Here is a 25,433-nt window from a genome sequence, read left to right on the forward strand (position 1 = left end):
GTGAACAGGGTTCTGTGCTCCTAAACCTAAAAAAAAGAGATTAGTAACTTAAAAATATTAGATTTCTTTTAGTATCACCAATAATTTTAAGGCACTTAAAACACTTGTGACTTGATTTCTCTGAGACAGGGTTTTGCTCTTTCTTACCTTCACTACAGAATGTTCTATCTACGCCTGAGAATCTCACGGTYTCCTTGATAATTTTCTCAAACCTGCAGTATTCACACAAAGCCGTCATATTGCCTTTCTTCTTATACTCATCACAGCAGGTCTTCCCACAGAACTGGAACATTTTACCCTGCAACACAGCCAGAATGTTTTGGTTTCAACGTTTGAATGAGTCACATCCCAGATAATACATTTAAATTGTTAATAGAAACGCAGAAGTGTATTTATACCGTTAGAAATCAGCAACAGACAGCACAGGCAAATGACTCTCCCCATTTAGTTTTATAATAAAGCAAAATTTCCTGCACAAAGCCCTCACCAATGTGCTTTGTCCTTGGATTAAAAGGAAAATCCTTGGGTCCAAGAGACAGGGATGTGTTTATTTAGCTAGGCAATCATTTGGTTTGGGTTTTTTTTTGAGTTCTTTTTTTCTGATTTTAAGATCACAGAGCTAATATCAGTACTAATTTGACATTGGTTAAACGACACCAAAATCAGTTTCAAATCCCTCGTAAGCAACAAAGCAGTACTGATAGAACAGTGCACATAAACTACAATTTTCTTAGATTTCTGCTGTAATCTTTGCTACCTTATAGTCAAGCAGTTCTGGTTTGGTGGCAAACGATCTGTTACAGTGCTGACACTTGATTTTCACAACAGAGCGGGTAAAGGTGACCTGCTGGCACTGGGCWGCCAACCTCTGGAGCCCTGCTGCAGCTGAGCTGCTCGTGGAGCTGGGGGACACAGTWGAAGTGGTGCCACTGGTTGAAACCACTGTCCCCGAGGGGATGCTCACAATGACCTGGCCTTGAGACAGCGGCACCACCGAGGAGTTCAATCCTGCAGGCTTGTTGAACAGATTCTGTGAAAAAAGCAAAYGAACAGAGTTTATTTTACAGGGTTAAATCTTGCACCCGGGTTATTTCCACCATCAATTTAGCATCAATTCAGCTAAGAAGAAATCCTAGATGTCACACCTGAAAAGCTACTACACAACTGTAGCTGCAAAAATTGCGTATGCTCCCATCTGACATAGCCAAGTGATACTGAGGGTTTGCTGAGGTTTTACAGCTGTTGCACTGAACTTGAACACCTGAGGGTGAAACAGAGAAGAAAAAGTGATTTATGCAACATCAAGATGTATTGCAGCTAATTTTGCACCGTGCATACAAAAACAGTCTGAATGATGAGCCAAGGCACAGACAGAAGCCTGAGACGACATTTCCACAGATTCAGAAGCAGACACTGCAGCTGCTGTGCCTGTTGCTTGCCAGAAATTTAATTAATCTCCCAGTATCCCTAGGATGTCAGTAAGCATTTTTCTATTTCCACAAGAAAAATAGCTGGGAATATATTTTCCTAGCTCCATGCAACATTGGGCAGAGGTAACTAAGCTGATCACCCCAGTGAACAAGGGGCAGAAAAGTCCCAGCAGGGGCATGGCACATGCCCCCACAAGGTTTGTCTACTTAGGAAACCCACCAGCTACACTTGCAAGAGCAAAAAAATAAATWTWTTTTTTTTTTAAATTTTTATAGATTTTTTATCATGTTTAAGCTCCCTAAGACAACATTGAAAGTACTGTCACTGCTATGTTTATCTATGGTAGAATGTCCTTACGTTTCCATCTCAGCATTTCTCTTTTCAAAAAAAAAGTCACTTCACACCCTCCCAAAAAAAAGAATATCAGCCCAAAATTTCAAGACAAATAAAGCTTGGACATGAGCCACATGAAATTAAGTTTCTAYAGAAGGATAAGCTTACCTGAAGCAGTGACCATTTTTACTCTGTATGCTGACAAACAGTTAACAGAACAAAACAGTTCTGTCTTCCCCAAGTTATTTGTGCCYTCCACCATCTCGGCTGAAGATCTCAGAGATTTACACAGTGTACAGGGTGTAATTTTAGCTGACTTCTGTGGAAATATGGAAATTGGTTGTTCATTTGAAACTTGGCATTTTTATTAATCTGGAAATTACTGCTCATATATAAAACATTTATAAAATGTGGCAATGTGCTTGAAAGAGCACTTGTTTTACAGCTGGATTATTTAGGGTGCAGATACACTGATTTGAGCTCTGGTCTGAGATTTGAGGTTTGACCTTACCAGGCCAGTTTAACCAGTACAGGCTGTCTGGGCAAAGGCCTCCACTGCAAACCCCTCTACAGGTTGTACTAGCACAKATCAGCACCTTGCATCAGACAATTTCAAACATCTGGATGAGAACTGACATTTTGCTTATGATTTTTAAAGCATCAGCTGTGCATGTAAGCAAGGAAACAAGAAGCAGGAAGAAGCAGGTCCCCTGATGAAATTTGCTAGMAAAATGGGAAAGAGATTCATCTACTAGTAGTAATTACAGTTTTCAGTGTATGGTCCACAAAATGCTTTTGAAGAGAGACACAGAAAAAAGCCTGMATTTCATAAACACATTTTCTGTGTTTAAGGTCTTTAAGTTTGGAAAAAACTTYGAGAATTAGTGCACCAGATTATTTTAGTATGACAGCCTTAAAAATGCACTTTGTTCTATCACCAGCTGTTCCAGCTCTTCACAGGACAGAACAGAGTACAAGCTTTTAGGGATTTGAAAACACCCACAAACCTCCAGAAACTATCAGAATCTACGTGACAATTGAGCTGAATGCTGTTTAAAAATCGATTAAAAATAGATTTGACTAACCTTATAAGCTTTGAATATAYTGTATTTTCAAGAGAACTATCACATATGGGGTTTTGATGTGTGATACAAAATCAGCATGARAACCTTTCCAGCTTATTTAATTTTATTTCCAGATTTGTTTCAGAGGACAACTAATTCTGAAGGTAATTTTCTGGATGAAATACATTTAGCTTTTTTTTTTTTTTAATTCATTAGGCCTTTCTTGGCATAAGTGGCCTGGATAATGGGACAGCAGAGTCGAGTCACAAAATGAAGTTACATTCTTTTATCAGAGGGCAAGTCTGGCCAAAGTAATGGCATTAAAGTAAGTAATTCAAAAATAATTGAGCTATTATAGTAAATTAAGGCTCTCTCAAATGCTCAGGTCTTCAAGAAGAYCCACTATATAATAAAAAATAAATACTAAAAGTTTCAAAATTAAAATCATAATTATCAATTAATTATTACTTTTCCTCTCCACCTAATTTGAAGGCTATAACTTCATAAAGAATATTCTTCAAAACAGGGAGTATCTCAAGGCTGAAAACAGTTACAGTGGGCTGCTGCTGGAGGGCCCCAGTGTTCTTCTCCCACACTGGAATTCTCTGGTAGCTGGTCCAGTGGTGAGGGAAAAACAGAGCAACAGGTTTGGGCAAAGATTAACAGCAAATCATCATCCCTGGAAGTGTTAAAACCCATTTCAASCTGTGACCTTTTGTGAYATGGTTAAATGGSCAYKGGGGTATTTRGCTGAAGGTWGGACTTGATGATCTTGGAGGGCTTTTCCAACCTTMATGATTCYCTAATTCKGTGAAATGACAAAAGCAGTTACCTTACAGTAACTGAAATAATCAACTAGGAAATCGGGTGTTCCTTAAAACATCCAAGATCTGATCAAAGATTAGATGGATACTATTTTTAGTATTTTGTTCAAATACAGAATCAAGGAATTCTGGAATCCCAGAATGGTTTGGGTTGGAAGGGAGCTTAAAAATCAACCAATTCCACCCCTGCCATGGGCAGGGGGTGGAATCTTCCACTACACCAGGGTGCTCCAAGCCTCATCCAACTGGCCTTGGACATTTCCAGGGATCCAGGGGCAGCCCCAGCTGCTCTGGGCACCCTGTGCCAGGGCCTCCCCACCCTCACAGGGAACAATTCCTTCCCAATATCCCACCTAACCCTGCCCTCTGGCAGTGGGAAGCCATTCCCCCTGGTCCTATTATACGTACCTGCTTGTAAGCTGTCACACATATGGAACTGCAGAACTTTTTGGACTGTCCCTCGATCTGCAGGACRTGACATTGGCCAGAGCCACTGTAGCAGTATCCCCCACAATATTCACAGCAGTTCATGGTCAGGTTGTTGGCTGAGCGGAACTGGGAGAAGCAGGCATCACTGCAGAGCTTGTGCACCACGTTCTGGTAATTCACCTCGTGTCTGATCTGAAGGAAGGAAGGAATATACAGCAAGGACAAAAAAAAACAGGTGTGCTCATCTCTGAGACAGCAAGTTGTGCTGAGCTMAAGAAATTCAAATGAGGAAATCTGCAATTACCACTGCATTCTTCTGGCACATGCTGCACTTGCTGGAAATGCTGTTGGTGTGGATAGTGACAATGGGTTTCCTTTTTAGTTCATATGTGGACAGACAAGACTGGCTGCAGAAATCCTTACTGGAGTCTGTGTTGTCAAACTGGGCAGTGATTACATCCTTTGGATTTAGAATGTCTCTATGGAAAAAGAAAAACAAACACAGAGATAAAGGATTAATGTTGGTTTCACGTCAACTTGCTGCTCTTGCTTCTTCTGGAGACTAAACATTCTCCAGAAGAGGGTGGACCCATTTAACTGAAACCTTTTTTTTTTTGCTAAGTATCTGACTTCATTTTTGCTTTCATATTAGGAAAACAAGTAAGAAGCACAATTCTTAAGCAGGTGTTTTGTGAAACATTTTCTGTCTGGACTTAAAGCAGGCCTATAAAAAGAAAAAGTTCTATCATTAAATCTTTTCTAAAAGAACTTGGAGAAAGTAACTCTTTTGCATGGTCTTTACTAACAAAAAAATTAGAAAGCAGGATATGTGGAATAATTCCCTTTACAAAATAAGGGGGTAGGGAAAAAAGGGAAAAGTGAAAGGCTCAGTTTCTAATCACCATTAGTGCAGTCCACCATGGTTTGATGAGCATTTAAACTTCCTTATCTCCCATCCAGAATTTTGTTTATTTGTTGCTGGATTTAACACACTGAACTTTCTCCTTATTTCTTCTCTCTTTTGAAACAGTCCTTTACAGAAAAGTTTTGAAGCCCTGAAGTCAGAAAACGAGGAGCAAATACTTATATAACTTCCTTGCTTGGAAGAATGCTTCCTTCTCACTTGTCCTGTCAGAGGTAACCCATTTTTGAACACAATAAATACAAATTACAGCCAAGACTTCTAAACTTTGTTACAAGGCCGTTTCACACTAAAGCAGCAAGACAAAAGAATAATTAATTGAAGCCTCAAGTTTAARTTCAGTTGCCCTTTAAAAACTTATAGTAATAAATTTGTTATTGAAGAAATGATGAACAAAGCAGCATTCCTTTGGCAAAGTAACTTTCATAACAAAAAATAATACATATGAATARTTCTCTATAAACAGACTGTAGCATGATGAGCCTGGAAATTATTTGCCTCGAGTGAATGCATAGTAATGTCTCAGTTTAGAGACAATTTTAGGAGAAAATGTTCTGGAATGAACGCTTCCCCTAAAGAAAAGGGTTTCAGCAATCCCTTCCCAACAATACAATATTAATTTTCTGGATGAAAGTGAAAAAAAATCTGTTTATTTAACAAACAAGGTGCCCACAGGGCACAGGAAAAAATTAATAACTGTTAGATATTGAACCTTCAGAACCTTACCCTCCCACACACACATACACCGCCACACACACCCACAGCAGAACAAAATAAYCAAARTGCCAGGGGAAGRGAAAARCTACCRAGCACAYGGCCAGAAAGAAAAAGGACRGCTTTGTTTTGGGAGAGGAAGAATCCATGTGGCAGCTTTGGGGAAGAAAAAACAGATCAGAACTTGGTGAACCTCCGATGTTGGTSTCCTCCTCMCAGCAGATGAAAATGGTGGATTTAGTCTTTTCTTTCATTGGTTCAGTTCTTTTCCCAARGTCTGGGTCAAGAAGGGATGTCCCCATGGCTTCCCCGCCGGTTCACACCAACCAGTGCCCCTGATGGTCTGATTCAGACCAAAAGCCAAGCCAAACAGTCCAAGGAAAAACTACAGAAGCCACCAAAGAATTGCCACTAYAGTCCAGGGAGAAACTTCCTGCCTAAGCTAACAAAACCCAAGCCAGCTAAAGCAACAATGCAGCAGCCTCTGATCTGAACACACCAGAGAGTGACAGCCTGAGCAAAGCCTGCCCCAGCATTTCCCCCCATTTCCCCCATCCCACCACCCCCAGACTCACTTCAAAGCTACAGGAACCATTTCTGGGCATAAGGCAGACGACCAGGAACAGAGTATCATCATAAAATCACCCCAAGACAAGTAATGATATCTTACAGAGCCAGCCACAAAGGTCTCCTTTTGCTAGTTYGGACATAATACAAATGAACAAAAAAATGTAAAAATTAAAATTGGGTTTAGAGCTGAAGATTCAAGACTTTGTATCCAACAGGACTGTGTGGAAAATGTAGATATTTTCTAAAGGATTTTTTCAAGTASGTTCAAGAAAGCCCAACCTCACCTTTCCACTCTGGGCCTAGGTAGAAAGCAACTGATTTGGCTGCTGAAACTGCCACTACCTAAAAACCTCAATTCTAAATAAATTTAATCTCTTCTCCTGTTATGAAAGTAGCAGTAATGTGGTTTAAAAATCTAAGACCTACAGAAATCTAAGATCACACAATGGAGCCTGAATGAAAAGTTAACTTTTTTCAAGAATCTAAGGAAATATTCTGTCTTGAATACATTAAYTCACCCATGTTTTACTTCATTTTAGGGATTCATAAATCTATTTTCTTCTAGAAGAAGTAATGCATAAAATACTTTTTGAAAACGTATTCTTGTTAGTAGTTTTGAGATTGCAATGACATTTGGAAATGGCAGAAAAATGCAGAAGATTTTAAAATAKAGTTTTTCATATTTGACTCGTTTAAAAAAAAGAAAGAGAAGATGCATTCTGCACCACAGAGGCTTTTAAATCAATGTGTATGTAAAACCCAATTAAGGAAATGGAACTGCAAGCAGACAGACCAATTAACAAGGAAGAGCATCAGCCACTGATTTTTGAAGGGAAGCATAACAGGAGCAGCAATACTGACACAGCGAGGGGCACGAGAACAGAACTGAAGCCTTTCTTTATCTGCTTGAATATCAATTATTAGTAGAACAAATTAAAGCACCGTCCTACTTTGAGCAGCTTGAGCAGGTTTTCTTGGTAGAAGCTGGTGGGCGAGAAGCTGGAATGGTGTATCCAGTGAGGCACAGTGTGGAGCAGAAGAGCTGCGTTGAGCCTTTCCTCTGGTAGGCAGTTTGCCCCTTCTGCAGGATTTTTTTACACCCAGAACAGGAAACCCGAACAGCTGTGCTTGGAACTGAGGGAAGCATTTTACTCATGCCAGAGGATGCCACAGCAGGCTGGAAACCTGATGACAGCTGTGGAACTAAAAAAAAACACACAGAGAAAACACAGAGTAAGTGTTATAGCTCTATTACACAGAACTCGCTGCTGTGTAGGGGCAAGCACAAAGCTCATGGCTTTATTTGGGTTGTCAGGATCTAGAGGAGAATCAAATAGCAGATGAACTCTCCACAAATACATGCCCTGTGCTAGTTTTCTGCATAGCAGATTTTTATAMCCACCCTGAAGATGGAGAATGCACTTTTACCATCCCTTTCATAGAATCACAGAATGGTTTGGGTTGGAAGGGAGCTTAAAGCCCATCTCGTTCAACCCACTGCCATGTGCAGGAACACATTCCACAATCCCAGACTGCTCTAAGCCCCATCCACCCTGGCCTCAGACACTTCCACTTCTCTGGGCAGCCTGGCCTCCCCACCCTTACAGGAAACAATTATTTTCCAACACCTAATCTAAACCTGCTCTCCTTCATCTTAAGACTATTTAACACATTCAGTCCTCCTATGCATTTCACATTCCATTTTCCTATGCCTCTAAAACACAATTATTTTATAATCTCAATTTCATTCTCTCTAAACCAAATTAGTTCTTCATTCCTACTGGGATCAGACACAGTGAATGAAGTGCAGGATGACCTGCAAGACAATTTGCAAAGGTGACACATTTTACAGATTTAAATGAAGTTAGTCTTGCCTGTTCCTTACCAAGAGGATTGCCACTGACTGAAAATACAGCACTGATTTTCAGCTCCCCTTCCTGAGATTTTGGCTGTTGGCCGTACTCCTAAAACAAAGGGAAAGGAAAAGGAGAACAAATACACACATGTAATAACCGATTAGATGACTTCCATTCTTTCACAATGCTGCATTGAACCTTGGGAAGAGTGGGTGTCCTAAGCCTGCTCCAAAGGCCATGTGACAAGTGCTGCTGTGTGAGCACTACACACAGCTCCTGCTCAGAGCTGAATAGCAAACCACACCTGAGGGGGCATAAATGGACAAGTGGGGCTGCCTGCTGCACTCCTCTCCCCAGCTGCACTCCAGGATACCTCTGAATTCAGCCAAAGCTTAAGGAAATCTCTGCTTTCCACTCAAACTTTCCATCTGGAAGCGCTTCTGCAGCCCTTGCTCCCGTTCTGGGAAAGAAACTTTATCCTCACATTCAGGGAGGGTAGCAAAGAAATAGAGCTGGGACCTTGATGGGGAGCATTCTGCATTACCCAGGTGTTAGTACCTTGGAGCAGCCTAAGGTGAAGCTTTGCAGCAGAACAAAGCTTGCACCACCAGGGCCAGACCATCATAGTCCCAGCTCCAGCGAGAGGGGAATCACCTCACATTTGGTACACGATGAGAAAATCCCCAGACAGCTGCTGGTGGAATAGCTGACATGCTATAAATGACTGGCTTAGTCCCCAGCAGCTATTCATACTGACACCACGCTTCCTGCCCYTGCTCTCCCTAGAAATCTGAGCCAGAAAGCAGCTTGGAACACTTTACATGTAAATCTTAAAAGGCTGAAAAGCATAATCTCTTGGAACTACAGAGATGATAAGATTTAGCCTACTTACAGTCGTTTGGGAGTAGTGAGGCATGATGTCATGTTATGACTGAGCTAAATTCACAGTCACTGCCTGGCTGCCAGGGAAGCCAATTTAGAATCACTAAGCAAAAGGAAGCTTTCCCTTCCCAGTGGCAGCGAGATGCTCCCCCAGCTTCTGCCAGCTCCCACAATCCCACAACAACCTCCACTGAGTGCATGCTCAAACTGAATACTCCTCTTACTGCTGTGGGAAGTTTCTATACTAGACAACCAAACTATTTCTMAACAAGTTTCCCAGGAGAACAGGCAATGGTATTCCTTGATCATGTGAACCATCAGACTGAAAAAATCAAATCTTAGGTAAGAGCTCTAAACTGGGTATGGGCATGCTGTGATGAGATTCTCAAGCACCATTTTTACAATTATCATTTGCAGACATACAATTTTTTAAGCACTTTAACTGCAATTGTATCCTTAGTCAAGAGTMGGAAAAGAAATGGAGGCAAATCCTGACATCAACTGTGCATGATTAAGCAGTTTCACAGCAGCGTAACAGTGCTGAAAGCCAAAAACCTTCAGCTCCAACTATTGGTTACAGCAAGAAATGCTCTTATCTTTCAGGAAGTATTAAAAAACCCCATAAAATACCCCCATATTAATTCCAATCTAAAGCAAAACAAAATGAACTCAGTTCTCCTACTTTTCCAGTATCAGGCAGAGTTGATAATCACAGGATTTTACTCCAGGAAGGAATATTTTGAACCATACGATATTTGACATTTAAATTCTTCAAGTCTTCATTTTTACTTATTAATATGATCTTTGATAACCACAGACATCTCGCCTTGCATTCCACACAAATCCACACAGCAGATGCCATCTTGGGAGGACAAAAGAAGAGACAGATTTAACTAATCTACACGTGGTTTGACATTCTATAGGTTCAAGGAAAAAATAAACCCAAACAATCCCACAGAGACTGAACAAATCAGAAGGACAGTAAAATATGAAGTTGCAAATRCTTTACTTCTTTATCTTATTAAGTTGAGAGTATTATGGAAAAAGAAGAGAAAGTGCTGGGAAGACAGGCCCGGAGAGCAGAGGAGGTTTAGCAGAAGGACAAATACTGATGCTAAAAACTATACCTGCACAGGAACACCAACACTCTCGTGTCAGTGCAAGGGCATGGATCACTTTGGGAAGTTTTGCACACCTTTAACACATCAAGTCTGACATGTAACCCAAGTATGAGCAGTGGGGAGACAGGAATTGCAGCACAGCTCATTTCCTGGCTGTCAGACAGCAAATCAGTGGCACAGAGACTGGCTGGAGCTCGGCAATCTCGGCCCCAGCACTGCYCAATCCATAGGTCAGACCTTCTCCAGGTTGCAATTACTGAGCTTTTACCTTTATCCTCATAAAAAATTACAGTCTTGAATGAGAAAATCACTTAAACACATACTTAAATTGACTTCACTGATGTGTAAGTWCTTAAATATTTTGCTAAGACCTCAAAGTGTTAATTTAAAACAAGAACAAACCACTGTGCTTGTAAAGGCAGCTTTTAAGAAGGGAGTAGCTGCAATAGCACTGCTTTAATTCATACCTCTAATTGTGACTACTCATTTACTCAGTATTTAACAAATTCTGATTTAGAGTTTATTTCCTAGTTAGATAAAGTGTCTGTGTTGTCATAGATTTAGYAACAGAAGTTTTAGAGCACTTGGCTTTGTTTCTAACTGAAAAGCAAAACATTTCAAGAGACAGGGTAACAAGACATCAAAAAGTTGGGGGGATATAGTAGTGTAAGAGGGAAAAATCCTTCTACTAAACTACGTTCTTCTAGTTTAATTTCGGTCAACAAACCAAATAAATTGCTGAATTTATGTTCAGCTTCAGTGGTCAGCTGTCAGACCAAAATGAGAAATGCAATGGGAAACTTACCTCAGAATTACCAGGTTCATCTTTAATTTTGTCTAATAGTCCCTGCTGTGGGGCCATAGCTTTAGCATATTCGTCATCCAAAGGCTCCTTCTTAATTCTAATATTTGGTGCAAAGGAATTCCCCAGCTCTTGTCCAATAGATTCCTTACTAGAAAATAGGTAGCTAGACTCCTGAAACAATAATATGAAAAAGAATTCACCCTCCTGCATCTGCCATGAGGAGTTGGGCTGCTGCCAAGGGGAGTTTGTGCTGCAGACCAAGAGATTTGGGTCCTGCCAAGGTGGGAGAAATGCTGGGCAGCAGCTGCTGCCTCAACCTCCCTGCAGCMCCCTCTCTCATCCCACCCCCAATGCTTTCCTCCTCCTCTGGCCAAAGCAGAAGCCACCCAGCTCTGTAAGTTGGTTGTTTGGGAGTGTCTCCTGTGGATACAGCTGTTCCCTGGCTCATGTGGAAAAAAGGCAACAGGTCAGGTGGATGCATCCAGCTGTARGTTCGGCTCACCGGTCACTCCAACCATGCTGAACAGGAAAGTGGCTACCAAAAGAATCCTCAATCCAAACAGAGGGTCAGGAAAATTTTATAAAATTATTTGTACTGTTTAAGTAGCAAAGATGTCTAAGAGTCAGATGACCAGTTTCCTTAACACTCAAATTTACACTCAAATACAAAATACGTATTTTGAATTATTCCAGCATATTGCTGCACTTGCAAAAGTGGTTGAAAGATCTATAGCTTACCCTGAAGTTAGTTTCTGGAGTTTGTGGCGCTAACTGCGTCCGTAATGTTTCTTCTACTTGATTATGAACTGAGGAAAACATATACATTAAATAGAAATGAATACAGGTTCCAATGCATTTCCTTTAAAACTATCAGTCTCATCCTACTCCCCAACCCCAGTGTCTGACAGCACCTCACCACTATTCAACTACTCCCTTTCTCCTCCCTGCAAGTAAGGTGGTAATCCCTAAGAACTGACTTTTTAAAAAAGATTATTCTATTGGATCATTATTTTCCCATTCCAGCAAAATAGTTGTAAACTTCCGACACAAATTTTTCATTCAGAATTGTCCACACCCCAGCAGGTCCTGATCTCTCCTGTTTTGACAGTTAAATCAGAAAATAGTTTTCAGAGCATTATCTTCCAGCTTTTTCTTTGCTGTTTTGATCTTTCGCCTTTTCCCCTCTTCTCAGGAAATAGCATCTTCTGCTTTTTTTAGAATATATTATTTCAGAACTCTGGATTTACCTAGATACTGGATGCTACCATGAATATTTATCATTCTTGTTTTGACTACTGACTACTTTGCCTGATCTTTTAGYTGTAGGTATTTACAATTTTCTGAAATATATCTTATGTACAGAAAGAGTCTTCCCTTGATTCCTAACTGAASGTAAAAGTAGAGTGACACCTGTAACTTTATTTTAAAAACATCTCTATTGCTTCTCTATCATTGGTGTCACCTGGAAGCRCTGATTTTAAGATGCTGTTGTTGAACATACAAAGTTTAAATCTCAGAACTGCAAGCTGTGAATGTGAACAAGAAGCCAGGAGTCCCTCACGTGCTGTCTCCCCCTCCCTCTGCTGAATAAGATTAAATCATGTTCCTGCCTGGTTATTCCTAACTCCTTCATTCACTGTTCTGCTGTAACTTTCAGAGCTTGGGAAGTCAAAAATAAGTGTGTGGGCAGCAAGATTATGGTGACTGTCAAATGAGAAAGGGATTTTAGGCATCTTTGGTTCTTTCCATGTTGGCTGGATGAAGTCCAAGACACAAGTATTTGAGGAAGAAGGAGAGCAGCCTCCCAGAAACAGCAGATTTCAAGCTACACTCTGGCTTAGTTCCTGCAGACACTAATTCATTTCCAGCATTTCCCTGATGCTACTATCAAATCCACACTGCTTTAAATGCCTAGGCATTAATGAAGAACTGGTACTTTGCTCAAAAGAAATCTTTACTAGCCATCARCCTGAACTTCATCACCTTTTCTTTCAAGGAGCGCCATGGTCTATAAAAAAGCAGTGAGAAAAACCAAAAGGAAGCTTGAATTGTCACCCAGCTTTGTTTAGGAAACCACAACAACAAAGGATATGTTGAGGTTCTGTAACAAGCTGTGGAGGATGARATCTCCCTAACACTGTCAAGCCCCCCTAGATAAAGCTCTGCCTATTCTCTTCCACAAAGTAATGTATTTAATAATTAGCCCTAGTGCTGATTTCTCTCTAGTTCTTTCTTCCTCTTTGCTGGACAGCCAGGTCTATGATGTCAACAGTTACCTGCTTTGTCAAGAAAACTGCTTTTCAATCTAGAATCCATAACTTTAGGGATTTTTTCCAACCGTTTTTCACGTTCTTGAAAATGTCCTTCTCTATTCTTGTCCTTTGCTGAAAAAGTCTCTTTGCCATTATCGCGTGTTTTGCTAAAATCTTTTCGAAGTGATTTAAATACAGGGCCCTGCTCAAAGGGGGAAGCAAGATCCTTCTGGATTGCATTCTGAACCTCAATTTCTTTTTCACTGTCCAGTTCATGATCTGGAACTCTCTTGCCCTCTTCCAGATGATCTTCATTGTGAATTGCTGAAGAAAGAGTGTCTTTTGGAGTGAAATTCTCATCATCTTCGTTGTCACTCCCAACAACAGGTATGCCTGCAAGATCCCCAGAGTTCAGAAAATAATCATGATCATCACCCTGCAGTGAATTTTCAGGTCCTGCTCGATTYGGTACTCCGTAAGACAAGCTGTCGAGGGCAGGTGTCAAGTTATGGTCAGCATCCTCAGACATCTCTGCATCCAGAATTTCACCACCTAAGGAGAAAAAAAACACAGTGAACAGTCAGAAAATTGACCAACTTTATGTGTAATAAGGGAGAAGGGTGAGTGTCCTAATCTGGCTGGTGCTGCAATTCCTTGAATATTTTCAGCCTTCTTGGGACAACATTACTGTGAAAACATTGCTGACACAGAAACAGTTCAGTGCCCCTCACCACTCCGAAGCAGAAGCTGAACTGAGTAAAACCAACCAAAGAAAGGAAAACCATTGATTCCCATTCACCTCATTAGTAGCACTTGTGGAGAAGAAAATGCAGGAGGGAATGAGCAGGAAGGGCTGGGATGAGGGCAAGACAGTCTTGTTCAGCAGCAATGACACTTCCAAGAAATGCTTTGTGAAACTATGACATTAGAGAATAAATAAAAATACTTACATTTTTCTGAAATATCAAATACCGCATCAGATTTATCTTCAAACTGTAAAAAAGGAAAGCACTGTATCATTGTCTTGRTCAGCTGCCACTTACTTTGCTAAAAAGTACCTGATCAAAACCAGAGCCAAACAGAAGGATCATAATTCCACCTCCTCCTTCCTTCCTTGCCCCAAGCAAATTTTTGTGAATAAAGACTGTTCCATCCCTGAGAAGCCACACTTACCCTAATGAGTTCAGAATACATAGAAAAGTCACACAAGGAAAATTTAGAAATAGTGTTSCTTCCCAGAGGAGAGAGGGATGGGAATGTCAATTTTCTCTTCTACCTGGGATACTGGTACCAGGTCAAGGCCACAGATTCTACCCTGATGYCCTACAAGCCTTCATTCCCACTGAACATCATAAATGAAAACCAGGAGCACAGGCAGCTCCCACTGCCATGAGAAGCACAGATCCAAGGAACCTCTCCTACAGGGAATGTCCTCTTTCCAGGAASAGGGAAATGTAATGCTTAACTTCCCAACACAGACGAGGAGTGTCAGTGTCAGTGTAAGCATAGAACCAGATGATGACTGAGTGCTGCACAAACATCTGTCTGCATYAAACATCCTCTGACAGATGTTGAATTTGATGGAATACTTGGATGCTGCCTGGAGAAAGATAATTAAACTTTCCTTCAGAATGTCCAGCTCATTAGCAGACTTCCTTTCTGCCCAAGAGATAAAAGCAATTCATTTAAGCCCCCTCTCCTTTCTCTGTGTTGCCAGCTCTATACTTTCTTTCCTAGTAGATCCTGCTCACACTGCAATTCTTAAGCCATCTTAGGGAAAGTAATGGGATTTGGTAGCAAAGGGATGAGCCCTAATTTCATTTAACTCAAGTCATTTAGTTGATAAATCCAGCATTCCTCAGGACTGTGATGAGAATCAGTTTGGTAGTGGCCAGTTCAGGGAACAGATGACAACAGACTGTCCCAAAGTTCATTTGATGGCAAAAAGTCCATCAGTCTCTTTCCAATACTACTTGCAGATCTACAAAGACAAGGTAGCTCCTTCAGCTTAACTGGACACACATGGAACAGTGAGGAYCTGTCCAGCATGGTATCAAGTTAGTTGAATACTGCACCAGAACTTTCTCTGAACAGACACTTGAGGCTGGAAAASTGAAATATAGAATCAAAACAAATAAAATAAAAAAAAATAAAAAACAACCCCAAACAAAACAAAACAAACAAATAAAAAAAAAGTCACACTACCCCAAGGCTGTTGCAAGTCTCCTCCTCGTAATTATCTACAGGGAAAAAAGGAATAAGCATCTCCCAGGAAGGTTTGCAAGGCCTGAGCTCTGGTCCTGCTGTAATGATCTTAGGAATGTCTGGAAGATGGAGGTTTAATGCTGATCTAGAAGCCCATTCATAGTCAACTAAGTTTACATATGTGTAATATTAATCCTCATAAATATTGGATATACTAGGTGCTCATACAAGCTGCTAAGGACAAGGACTGCAGGACTGCTTTTAGAGAAGTACATAAAAAGGAAATTTTGGAACTTTGCCATTTGATAATAACACCAGAGCATGAACTTTTGGGAGGCAAAAACAATGGCCCAGGTCCTTGACTCTGCACTGACCTTTTCCAATCCTTTTTTGCTTCCTGTCAATTATTCTCTATCCTCTCCAAAAATGTCACAACAGAATTTGGTGGTAGGATGAAGGAAGTTTTCAGTTGAGATGAAGCATGAGCTCATCMTTTTCTCAGAGCAGATTTGTATCAAAGTAGTTCTTTAACCCTTACRAGACCAAGAGTACCAGTGGGAAAATATTCCAGGTCCTATACAACCATGGTTGCCTTATACAACCTAATTCCAGGTATTCCTCCTYCTCTTCTGGTGGTAACAAATCTTTTGGTAACAGCTGAGAACCCCCGGAATACACTTATTATCAGAGGATAGATTTTGTAGCATGTATCTCTCTAAYTGTTTCATGCAAAGTAACACTAACAGACAAGTCAGCATAAGGGGCCACCTGCAAGAGCATTAGGGACTMCCATAAATATTATGGAGAACCTGGGAAACATTTACAATCTACCTGGAAGGAATCCAAGACTCTTCCCAAACGTTAGGTCATCCTAGGGAAAAAAAACCAACCCTATTTTGTTTCTTTACTCATTATTTTGTGAGGCTATCAAAAGAAGAGATCATCTTGTGTATCTTCTTCTTCCTAAATGTTTTCAAGTACAGAGGAAGATCTGTGTCTATGGTCAAAAGCTTTCCCTGGAAATATTTATAAACRAGGAACTCCAACATCTGACAATACCAGCAGCTTTATCTAAGCYACCATCTAGTTTCTGACTGCAAACAGCATCAGAACTCCCACATAGTGTAAATTCCCAGGGAGAAAACCAGGGAAAGTGTTTGGATGATGACTGCATGTATGTACACATATATATCTACAGATACATAAATATATATATATATCCCCCAACAAATTACTCATTCTATAAGTCTATAACTGGACTGTCCCTAAAATTAGAGCTTGTGTATTTTTTTTTCTGCATTAGGGAGGGGCATTTTTTTGATTATACCCTTCTAGTCTCTTCCCCAATGCTATTACAGTCTTGTTTAATGGCATCTCAGGAGGAAATTTGTGTATCACCAGTTACATAAAGACRTATCACTTTACTCAATCACGTACATTAGCTTTTATCTGGATTATGGTCCTGTATTACATAAGAAATGTGAGGARCAATGCCCAATGTACAATTTTTACATTATTCTATTACAGTCCTGCAAGGCAATTCTGTCTTTCCAGTCCTCATCCTTACTTCTTTSATTAGCCATCATCACCCTTAATTCCCTTTGTTGCTTCTGCTCAGATTTTTTAAGATTTGGTGAGGAGTGGAGCAAAAGTACTTGCGGGGCAAAAATGAAGCTGATGGCATTTCCTCTGGATCACTTTTGCCAGATCTAGGGAGAGGTACCTCRGTACCCTGCATTAAATCCTTGATAACTACAGAAGGGAAATACCWGGAACAGAAGGTTTTCTGTTCAAATACTGAGGCTTCAACTTTTCAACTCAGTCATCAAAATAGACTAGTAGTTGTAAAACAAAACTTAATATTACAATACTCAAAACCACCTTCATTCAATCACCTTGTCCAATATTTGCCAGAGAATAATAATACTTAGTGTTTTTAATCATTTAACTCTGTAACAATTTACTACAGAASAGTTTGTTTGGTATTAGTGAAATCCAATGTTTTAGGTTATATCTCTCTTAGTGACTGCCTCATTAGCTAGCACTGCACATGAAGCAGTGCTCTGCCCACTCAGGCTGTAAAAAACGAATGAATGAATGAATGAATGAAATGAAACAAGAATACAGAAATGGTGACAAAATAATGAGGTATTTCTCAAAGCAGTGTGACTCGCTTAAAACTAACTACTCTATAAATAAAGACAACATTGCTTTTATTAAATAAAAAAACCTAAAATTTCCCAGATATGCCACTGTTTTTTATAGATATACAGGAGACTCTAAGAGAGCAGTGTTACAGCCTCAGCACCAACCCGTCTTTGCTGAGAACAGGGGACAGAAGAACACTGTTTACATTTCAATACAATGTGCTAATTTGAAACAAATAAAAAGCTGATCCATACCTTAATGGTTTTCAACATTGCCATGGCATCCATAAATCAAACAAGTCATAGATTATTTTTGTGCAGTATAAACAGAGAAGCTGCCTATGGCTACATTATTGCTTTGTATGCAAAACAGAGAATTCCATTTAAAAACAAACAAAACAGCGTAACTACTTYACACACACAGACATGTCTTTCTATTAAGCCTTCTGAAGTTTGACCCTAGAATTTAATGCATCCATAAGCAAACTGTGGGAAGGAAGCAGATGTTAAGAGAACTGCAATTAAAAATAGTCAGAGATGATTCTCAGTTTGCCTGTAGTTTTCTTGTCCCTCTACGCATGGCGTAACATCCCCCCCCACTGATTCGCTTCCAGAATTCATTCAACTGATTAAGACACTGTTTGAAATAAAAAATAATAATAATAAAGGAATTGAAAATTCAACCTAGAGGCAAATGCGGTGAGCTCAGGAAGCATCCCCTGACCTTTCCCACATGACATACCCTGGCAGGGATGCCAGGCAGGCAGCCAACCGCGCTGCACCCTCTGCCACCGGAAAACTCYGCAGCATGCTCAGAATAACGCAGCGGATCCTGCCGGAGCTGCTTCCCACTGAAACACAGCCAGCCCTAAGGATTCATACCTTCAGAGCACCTGGAGAGGGAAGAGAGAGGGTAACAAAGAGCCAGGCTGCTGCAAGATACCTGCCACAGGAAAAGAAGGGCTGCGGCAGGAAGAGAACCCGGCGGGGTCACACCATAGAGCCGAACGTGGCCGGGCAGGCAGAGCCCCCCCTAGCCGGCTCCGGGACCCCCATCACCGCCGGGGACAGGGCATCTTCCACCTGGGAACCAGCTCAGAGTCCCTCCGGGGACAGGAAAAGAAGGGCTGCGGCAGGAAGAGAACCTGGCGGGGTCACACCATAGAGCCGAGCGTGGCCGGGCAGGCAGAGCCCCCCCCTAGCCGGCTCCGGACCCCCACCACCACCGGGGACAGGGCATCTTCCACCTGGGAACCGGCTCAGAATTCATCCAGGGAGATGGAGAGTATGAGCTCGGCAGGCTGAGTGTCTATGAGGCTTCCCTAAGCCGTGTTGAACACTTGAAAAGATTATTTTTMATCTAGTCTAAGGGTAATACAGTGGAGATGGTGATGGGAGTTTTTAAAGGCGAATCCCAAACAAGCTCCAGTACATGTAATAAAGCAGGCATTTCCCAGCTGCTTCCAGCTCCCAGTATTCTGTTCAAGAAACACACTTTTACCTTGCATCTCACACATCTTCAATTTTTAAGTGTCAGGACACAAGATTYAGGCATGTGCTTCTCCCCTTCCATTTCTGCATTATAAGAATTCTGGATGATTCACCAGAAATCACAGGGAACAGTTCAGCATGGAAGTTTATTGTCCCTTTCTGTCACGAGGTTTTTCTGATATTCCTGAGCTTTTGGAATATTCACAGGCCAATTCCACACAAACCTTACTGTTTCCATACCCACCCAACACACACAGAACCTGCACACTGTTACCAACATATACGGGGCCAAGATGAATCTGTCAAACACACAGGAAGTCACAGTGAGCCTTATTTTTTCTGGAATATTGGTGGGTTTAGTCTATACCTACAAAAACCAYAGGGGGATCCAAGCCCTTCTCCTATTCACCCACAAAATCATGGAATTGAGAAGGARGAAGCTCTAAACGTGAAGGTTTCACCTTGCAGTCACAGATTCCAGAGTGGTTTGGGTTGGAAAGGACCTTAAARAYAATCTCATTCCAAACTCTGCCAAGGGCAGGGATATCTYYCACTATYCCAGGGTGCTCCAAGCCCTGTCCAACCTGGCCTTGSACATTTCCAGGGATGAAACAGCCACACTTTCTCTGAGCAACATGTACCAGGGCTTCASTACCCTCACAGGGAAGAATTTCTCCCCAATATTTGTTATTAACAACCAATTTCCTTGCAACAGTCTATGCAAAGACACCACATTTTGATGTGCTGATCTTGGGCTTTGCAAATTAAGAAATACACAGAGATACAAACCACACAGCAAGCAAACAAACCAAGACATCCACAAAAAATATTTTCTTTACAAACAAAAAACTTCTTCTCTCAAAACCCCACTCCTGGCTTTGCGCTGAACTTTTCTGCTGCTAGTAAGATACAAACTGCTAAGGGTGGGATTTTGGTTACACTAAGGCTGTAAAAGAGCTGAACTTAAAACAATTCTGGTTTCTCACAGCATAAGGCAGGAAAACTAAATGGAAATYACAAGGCTGTAAAAATCCCCAGTATCAGAGCAGGGTCTGTGTCACAATATGTGCATTTCTGCTGTGATGCTCAGCAGATATTTACTCCAAACCAAGTGTTACATATTTTAGCTTATTTCACAAGCAGGCCAGCACTGCCCAGATCACAAATGTCTACTTTTGGCCAAAGCTTTCAAAAGTATGGCTAGTGAGAAGATTATGTCCTGCAAGTCWCAGAATCCTTCAAATCCCATTTAACTGAACAGCTCATTAATAAAGAACCATCACCATATYTTTTAAAGAAAGCCAGTCCATGGAAGACAACTTAGAAATACAAAGGGYGACAATCCAGGGCAGAGCAGCAGCACCAGAACCTCAGGAAGATCACTCGACTGAATGTCTCTTCCAGTAAGATGATTAACTATGTTAGTAATTAGTTGCTACAAGCCATATTACAATAGGAGGGGAAAAAACCTCAAGCCATTGTAAATTAATTTCAAAAGAGAAGGAGCTGTCTGAACCCAAAGTTCTCTGCTTGTCATTACAATCTGTCCTCAATAAAGAAACCCACAAGGTGGTTTTGTGCACAAATTGGGAAAATTTACAACTGCAGCACCTTTTGCTTTTTGACAAACACRGTGGGACCACCTCCTGCCCAGCCTGGTGTGTGTCCAGAGTCCCACATTGACTCAGCTCAGCTCCATCAGTACTGCAAGTCCTTCCCTTCTCCTAAAAGTTCACTGCCAATGGCAATTGATGATGAAAATGGAAGTGCCTGGATGTACATCCAATTCCYTCTATTTCAGTATCTCTGTCCTTTAAGAGACAAAATATCTACTTCATTGTACAAAGTACCTTCCTAACTCTGGCTTTCTTTTTGCCTTTTCCACAATTAAACATAATAAAAACCTGTTTATAGGCTACATTAACTGTATTYCATAAAGCTTTCTTGAGCAAACAACATCATTTAAAGATGAATTTCAATACAGATGAAATCTCTCCCCACACTTTCAACTGTTTTAAAAAATACCAAGATTCATGAAACTACACAAATAAGTTATTAAAAAATAATAATAAAAAGGAAGTACTCCAAAACGTCTCCTGTGGGAATAACTCTGCATAGTTGTGCTTATTCTGTTTCAAGTTCTTCTTACCTAAATTTAGAACACTAAACATTAGTTTATTRGGCTAATGATTCAGGTTTCCTTTCTTTCCAAAGGAAATTAAAGAATTCTAGCAGCAGCAATTTATCCTGCCGTGGGACTGTGGACCAGCACTCAGAAGGGAAAGGAACTAAATGTAGAATTAAAGTCATTGCTTTGTTACCAAAAGTCTGATGTAATAAACTTTGGTTATGACAACAAATGGTTATAGTGCATTTTTTACTAAAAAATTCAAATTTAAAACTACTGATATAGAGGTAACCCCTATAATACTTCAAGCTACTTTTAAACAAATTTATCTAAAGCAGATAGGAAACATGGTAACCAAAATTAAACACATTGCCATCATTCATCAATCACTATTCACAGAAAGGACAAATACATTTGGATCAATACCAGTGTGGTAAAGCAAGTTAGAGTCTCTTGAACTTTTTATTTCCCATGAAATTTCTGAGAAGCACTTCCAGAGGAAAAAAAAGAGAATGTCCTACAGGCAGAACACAGGATAAGTGGATGGACACAGAGAGAACCCCCAATTCTGCTATCATGTCCTCAATAAAATATTCTCTGCTGCAGAAACCTTTTGAAGAGTTTAGATGATGCCAGGGAACAAGTGTTACAAGCAACAGCAAGAGTGAGGTCCAAGAGCTCTTAGGCCTGTACCACACTCATGGAATGGATGATGGAAATCACCTGAACTGAGTTGGTCATTGACAGAAAACATTGAAGTTCATGAGAGAAAACTTCCTGTAAGATTTATTAAGGGAAAGGCCAACAGCAGTTGGAATGACTGGAAGGAATGATAGGATACAAGAGTCATCACAGGATAGTTTGGGTTGTAAGGTTGAAAGGATAATCAAAGATTATCCAGAGTTCCATTCCCAAATGAGAGAAAAGTTGAGATAACTGTCTCAACAACGTTTAAGTCATTTCAGAATTAAATTCCACAATCCTAATCATGCAAAGTACCTTGAAGAGGGCACAAAGAGATGACTTAACTTTCTGTATTTTACACAATGTGAAAAGTCTTAATATAAACAACTGAGATCYATTATGCTCATTTTTCAAAAGAGAATTCAAAGATTATGACATCAAAACATCCTTTGAGAGGTGCACAGGCCTTGACAGAGAAACRTTTTCATCATCTTTGTACCATTCTGGAGTAATTCAGCAACAAAACTTTCTAAATGAGATGATCTCCTTCAATTTTTAATTACAGTCATGCAAAATTAAATATCTTTTTGCAAACACCTGTTTTATTGATGTGGACACCCAAGTGTTCACCTGTTCACACCAAACTAATTTCCAAGAGCCCAAGTGTCAAATTTCAGTATAGCCCAAATTGTCTTGTCTAGTCCAAGGGATTAGAGAGAACAGTTGTAAATAAAGGAACATTCCAGACAACACAATAAACTGTTCAAGATCATGATATTATACACAAATTAAAGTTGAATTGCCAAAAATATTTTTAKAAACTACATAGAAAACATATTAGCAGACACCTTTCAAGTTAATATTGATATTATTTAATAAATTTGAAAGTTAAATATGCTTAATGTTTTCCTTGGCATATACAACAGTTTTGWCTTGGGGCAAAAATAAACTTGCTCTAGAACAATTTAGCCATAAAAACTTACCAAAAGATAYTAAAAATCAAAATTAGACAAACATCTGTCCACCTTAGACCGGCAAAAACTTTAGTTTGTTGCTCATTCATGGGTTGATTTAAAAGACAGAGACTGCTTATCTGTGGGATTTCCAACATGCCAGTTTCAGTGCATATGCTTCTATACAATATGGAATAATTGTAGAATATTCTAATATTTAAAAGAACAAGTCTGAAAATACCACCAATTTCTAAGCTCCTATCTGAAGAAATCATTAAATTAGTMTTTATTTTCTCCACACAAAAGAAAATAACTTTTATAAGAAATGTATGTTATGCCTTAGGCACAAGACTTGGAAGAATCCAACATCAAGACCTCCTGTAGAATGGGAACTGGGCCACTATGGGGAAGAGAACAGAGACATGCAGGTCTTCCATGACCTCAATAATTGTTAGATCTCTGTGTGCTGGATTTAGTTTGCTAATCTCACTCTTTACAGATTCCATCAGCCTTTGGATCAGACCAGGATTCCCCTCTCCCCATATTCTTCAAGAGCACCTTGGTGCAAAACTGGCTTTGGCATGATGCCTCATTGCCAAGTTGTGTTTCTTCTTTACCAACTTACTTGCCCAATGCAACACCGATTTCCTGGATCATTCCTAAATTTTACTGAAGAAGTTTTCTGCCTCAGCAGGAGCAGAGAACGTTGTCAATGCCAACAGCATGRGAAGCTTTCCACAACCTACAGGGACATATGGAGCAATAAGTGATGGACACTTCGAGGCCTGGCACCCAGGAAATAATTAGGACAAAGAAATGATTTTTCCTGAGACCAATGAAGATGATATTGATTGGATTATGTTGTTATTCCTCAGTGGATACTGATGAGCTTGAGAAGAAGAAAGACAATGTTCTATTTTTCTGCAGGTGACACCAAGTAACTCCACAGATAAATGGAGCACATCAAGGGAATGAGCATGAAGAGACCAGAGACACCAGGACAGACCTRCATGACCTCTGAGCAACCWGTTCCAACACTTGACTGTCCTCGTAGTGTRAAAGTGTTTCCTTACGTTCACAAACACTTCAATTAATGTCAATGAAGTTTAATTCAAGATTTCTTAGGTTACTGTCCTACATGCAGACACTTCCCTTCAAACTCCTTGCAGCTAGCCAATATCTGATTCACCCAAAGACCTGCATGCTTATGTACTATCTGTGAGCAATTCCACAAAATTCCTGGAGTTTGCCTGTAAGTAAAGTGTTTGTAAGACACAGGTGTGAGAAATTCACAGATGAAGTTCATTCCCTAACAGCAGAGTAGTCAAACATCTCACCTGGTGAGACCCTGGGAGGTCATGTTCTGTTTGGTAACAATTTCAGTATTCATCAACAAATCACTGAAATCACAAGTTTCAAGTTCCCTGATACAAATTCAGCAATTAAACTTCTCTCCCACAGACCAATAGAAAACTCGAGCCTCTACTCTTGTCTTCCTAAAGTGGGAGAATGGGAAAACTTCTGCATCTTTAGGAAAAGGGAGCTGGACAGCTCAGTCTTGTAGTGGGCTATGGACTCTTCCACACAAGCACAACCTTATGGCTTAACCTCATTCCTGGCATAAAACTTTCAACCAAATGCTACACGTGTGCAGGAAAGAGGACTGGACTCATGGCAACACTGTCTTCAGCACTGCTTGAAACATTCACCCACAGTTCCTTCAGTTACACAGTGTTGGCCACAAAGAACCTTCCACTGATTTAAGAGATTAAGTAATTTTTCAAGTAAAGTTAGACTTGATCATCTGGGASCTSTTTTCCAACCTTAATGATTCTATCATTTCAAGTAGATGAGTATGGGCAGCRTGCTTACAGACCACGAGGTGACAATGATGGACCAAGCTGTGACAACGAAGGACCAAGAGCTGGAATGTGCATGGCTAAAGGTACTGGCACAAGGGTCACAGCAAAGTCTTGGAAGGGGCATGGCTAATGGAAGCCACACAAGGGTTACAGCCTGAAGACCCAAGAACTGGATGGTGCTGCCATCTTGCCTCACTCTGGCCTGCCATGGACAACTGAAATAAAGAGGAGCAGCAAGGACATCGTGCTTTAAACAAGGAGACGGATGGTGACGACAGCTCCCGGTAGCTGCAAGTTTATTATTTAAGTGATGCCAAGATGCTCGTGGCGATGATGCCTGGACACTGTCCTGGGGGAGAGGAAGCTGAAGGGCCCCARGGCCTGGGGCTGGGCAGCTCGTGCGGCTCGGTGCCCCCGGGACCCCCGGCGGGACCGCGCCTCGCCCGCCGCATGTCGCATGTCGCATCCCGCCCCCGCCCGCGCCCYCCGCGCCCCCCACTCACCCTGCCGCGGGGGCCGGGCCCCTCCTCCTTGGCCTCCGCCATGTTGCGCCCCCCCTCAGCCGTCCCAGCCCGGGGCGAGGGGCCGGGGGTCACTCCCTCTCAGCCTCCCCCGCGCTCCGGGGAGCTGCGGCTCCGGGTGTCTCCGGGGCACGGCGGGCGGGGCTGAGGGGGGGCCCGGCGGCTCCCCGAGAGCGGCGGGGGGGGGGTCGGACCCGCCAGGCCGCGGCCGCTGCTCCCGGAGCTGCCCCGACCAGCCC

General features: G+C 41.2%; 1 protein-coding gene across 4 annotated transcripts in view; it reads right to left on the reverse strand.

Annotated features, from left to right (window-relative positions):
- Positions 1-25,433, reverse strand: part of ZMYM4 (zinc finger MYM-type containing 4) — a 41,683-nt gene extending 16,250 nt beyond the window's left edge. The window contains exons 1-13 of one of the 4 annotated variants that reach the window (XM_057383508.1): positions 25,177-25,433; positions 14,154-14,196; positions 13,228-13,755; positions 11,690-11,757; positions 10,952-11,122; positions 8,173-8,251; positions 7,238-7,490; positions 4,386-4,560; positions 4,061-4,273; positions 1,933-2,083; positions 1,146-1,261; positions 758-1,030; positions 148-298 (exon numbers count right to left, since the gene is read on the reverse strand). In XM_057383508.1, coding sequence (XP_057239491.1) covers positions 148-298; positions 758-1,030; positions 1,146-1,261; positions 1,933-2,083; positions 4,061-4,273; positions 4,386-4,560; positions 7,238-7,490; positions 8,173-8,251; positions 10,952-11,122; positions 11,690-11,757; positions 13,228-13,755; positions 14,154-14,196; positions 25,177-25,218 — 2,263 coding nt within the window. In that variant the 5' untranslated portion in view covers positions 25,219-25,433. The remainder of the gene's footprint in view (positions 1-147; positions 299-757; positions 1,031-1,145; positions 1,262-1,932; positions 2,084-4,060; positions 4,274-4,385; positions 4,561-7,237; positions 7,491-8,172; positions 8,252-10,951; positions 11,123-11,689; positions 11,758-13,227; positions 13,756-14,153; positions 14,197-25,176) is intronic. The other 3 variants (XM_057383511.1, XM_057383509.1, XM_057383510.1) reach the window with 3 other exon arrangements.

Source organism: Malurus melanocephalus, unplaced genomic scaffold (assembly GCF_030028575.1).
Source record: "Malurus melanocephalus ecotype Western Australia unplaced genomic scaffold, MMel_1.1 scaffold_638, whole genome shotgun sequence".
NCBI classification, from domain to species: Eukaryota; Metazoa; Chordata; class Aves; order Passeriformes; family Maluridae; genus Malurus; species Malurus melanocephalus.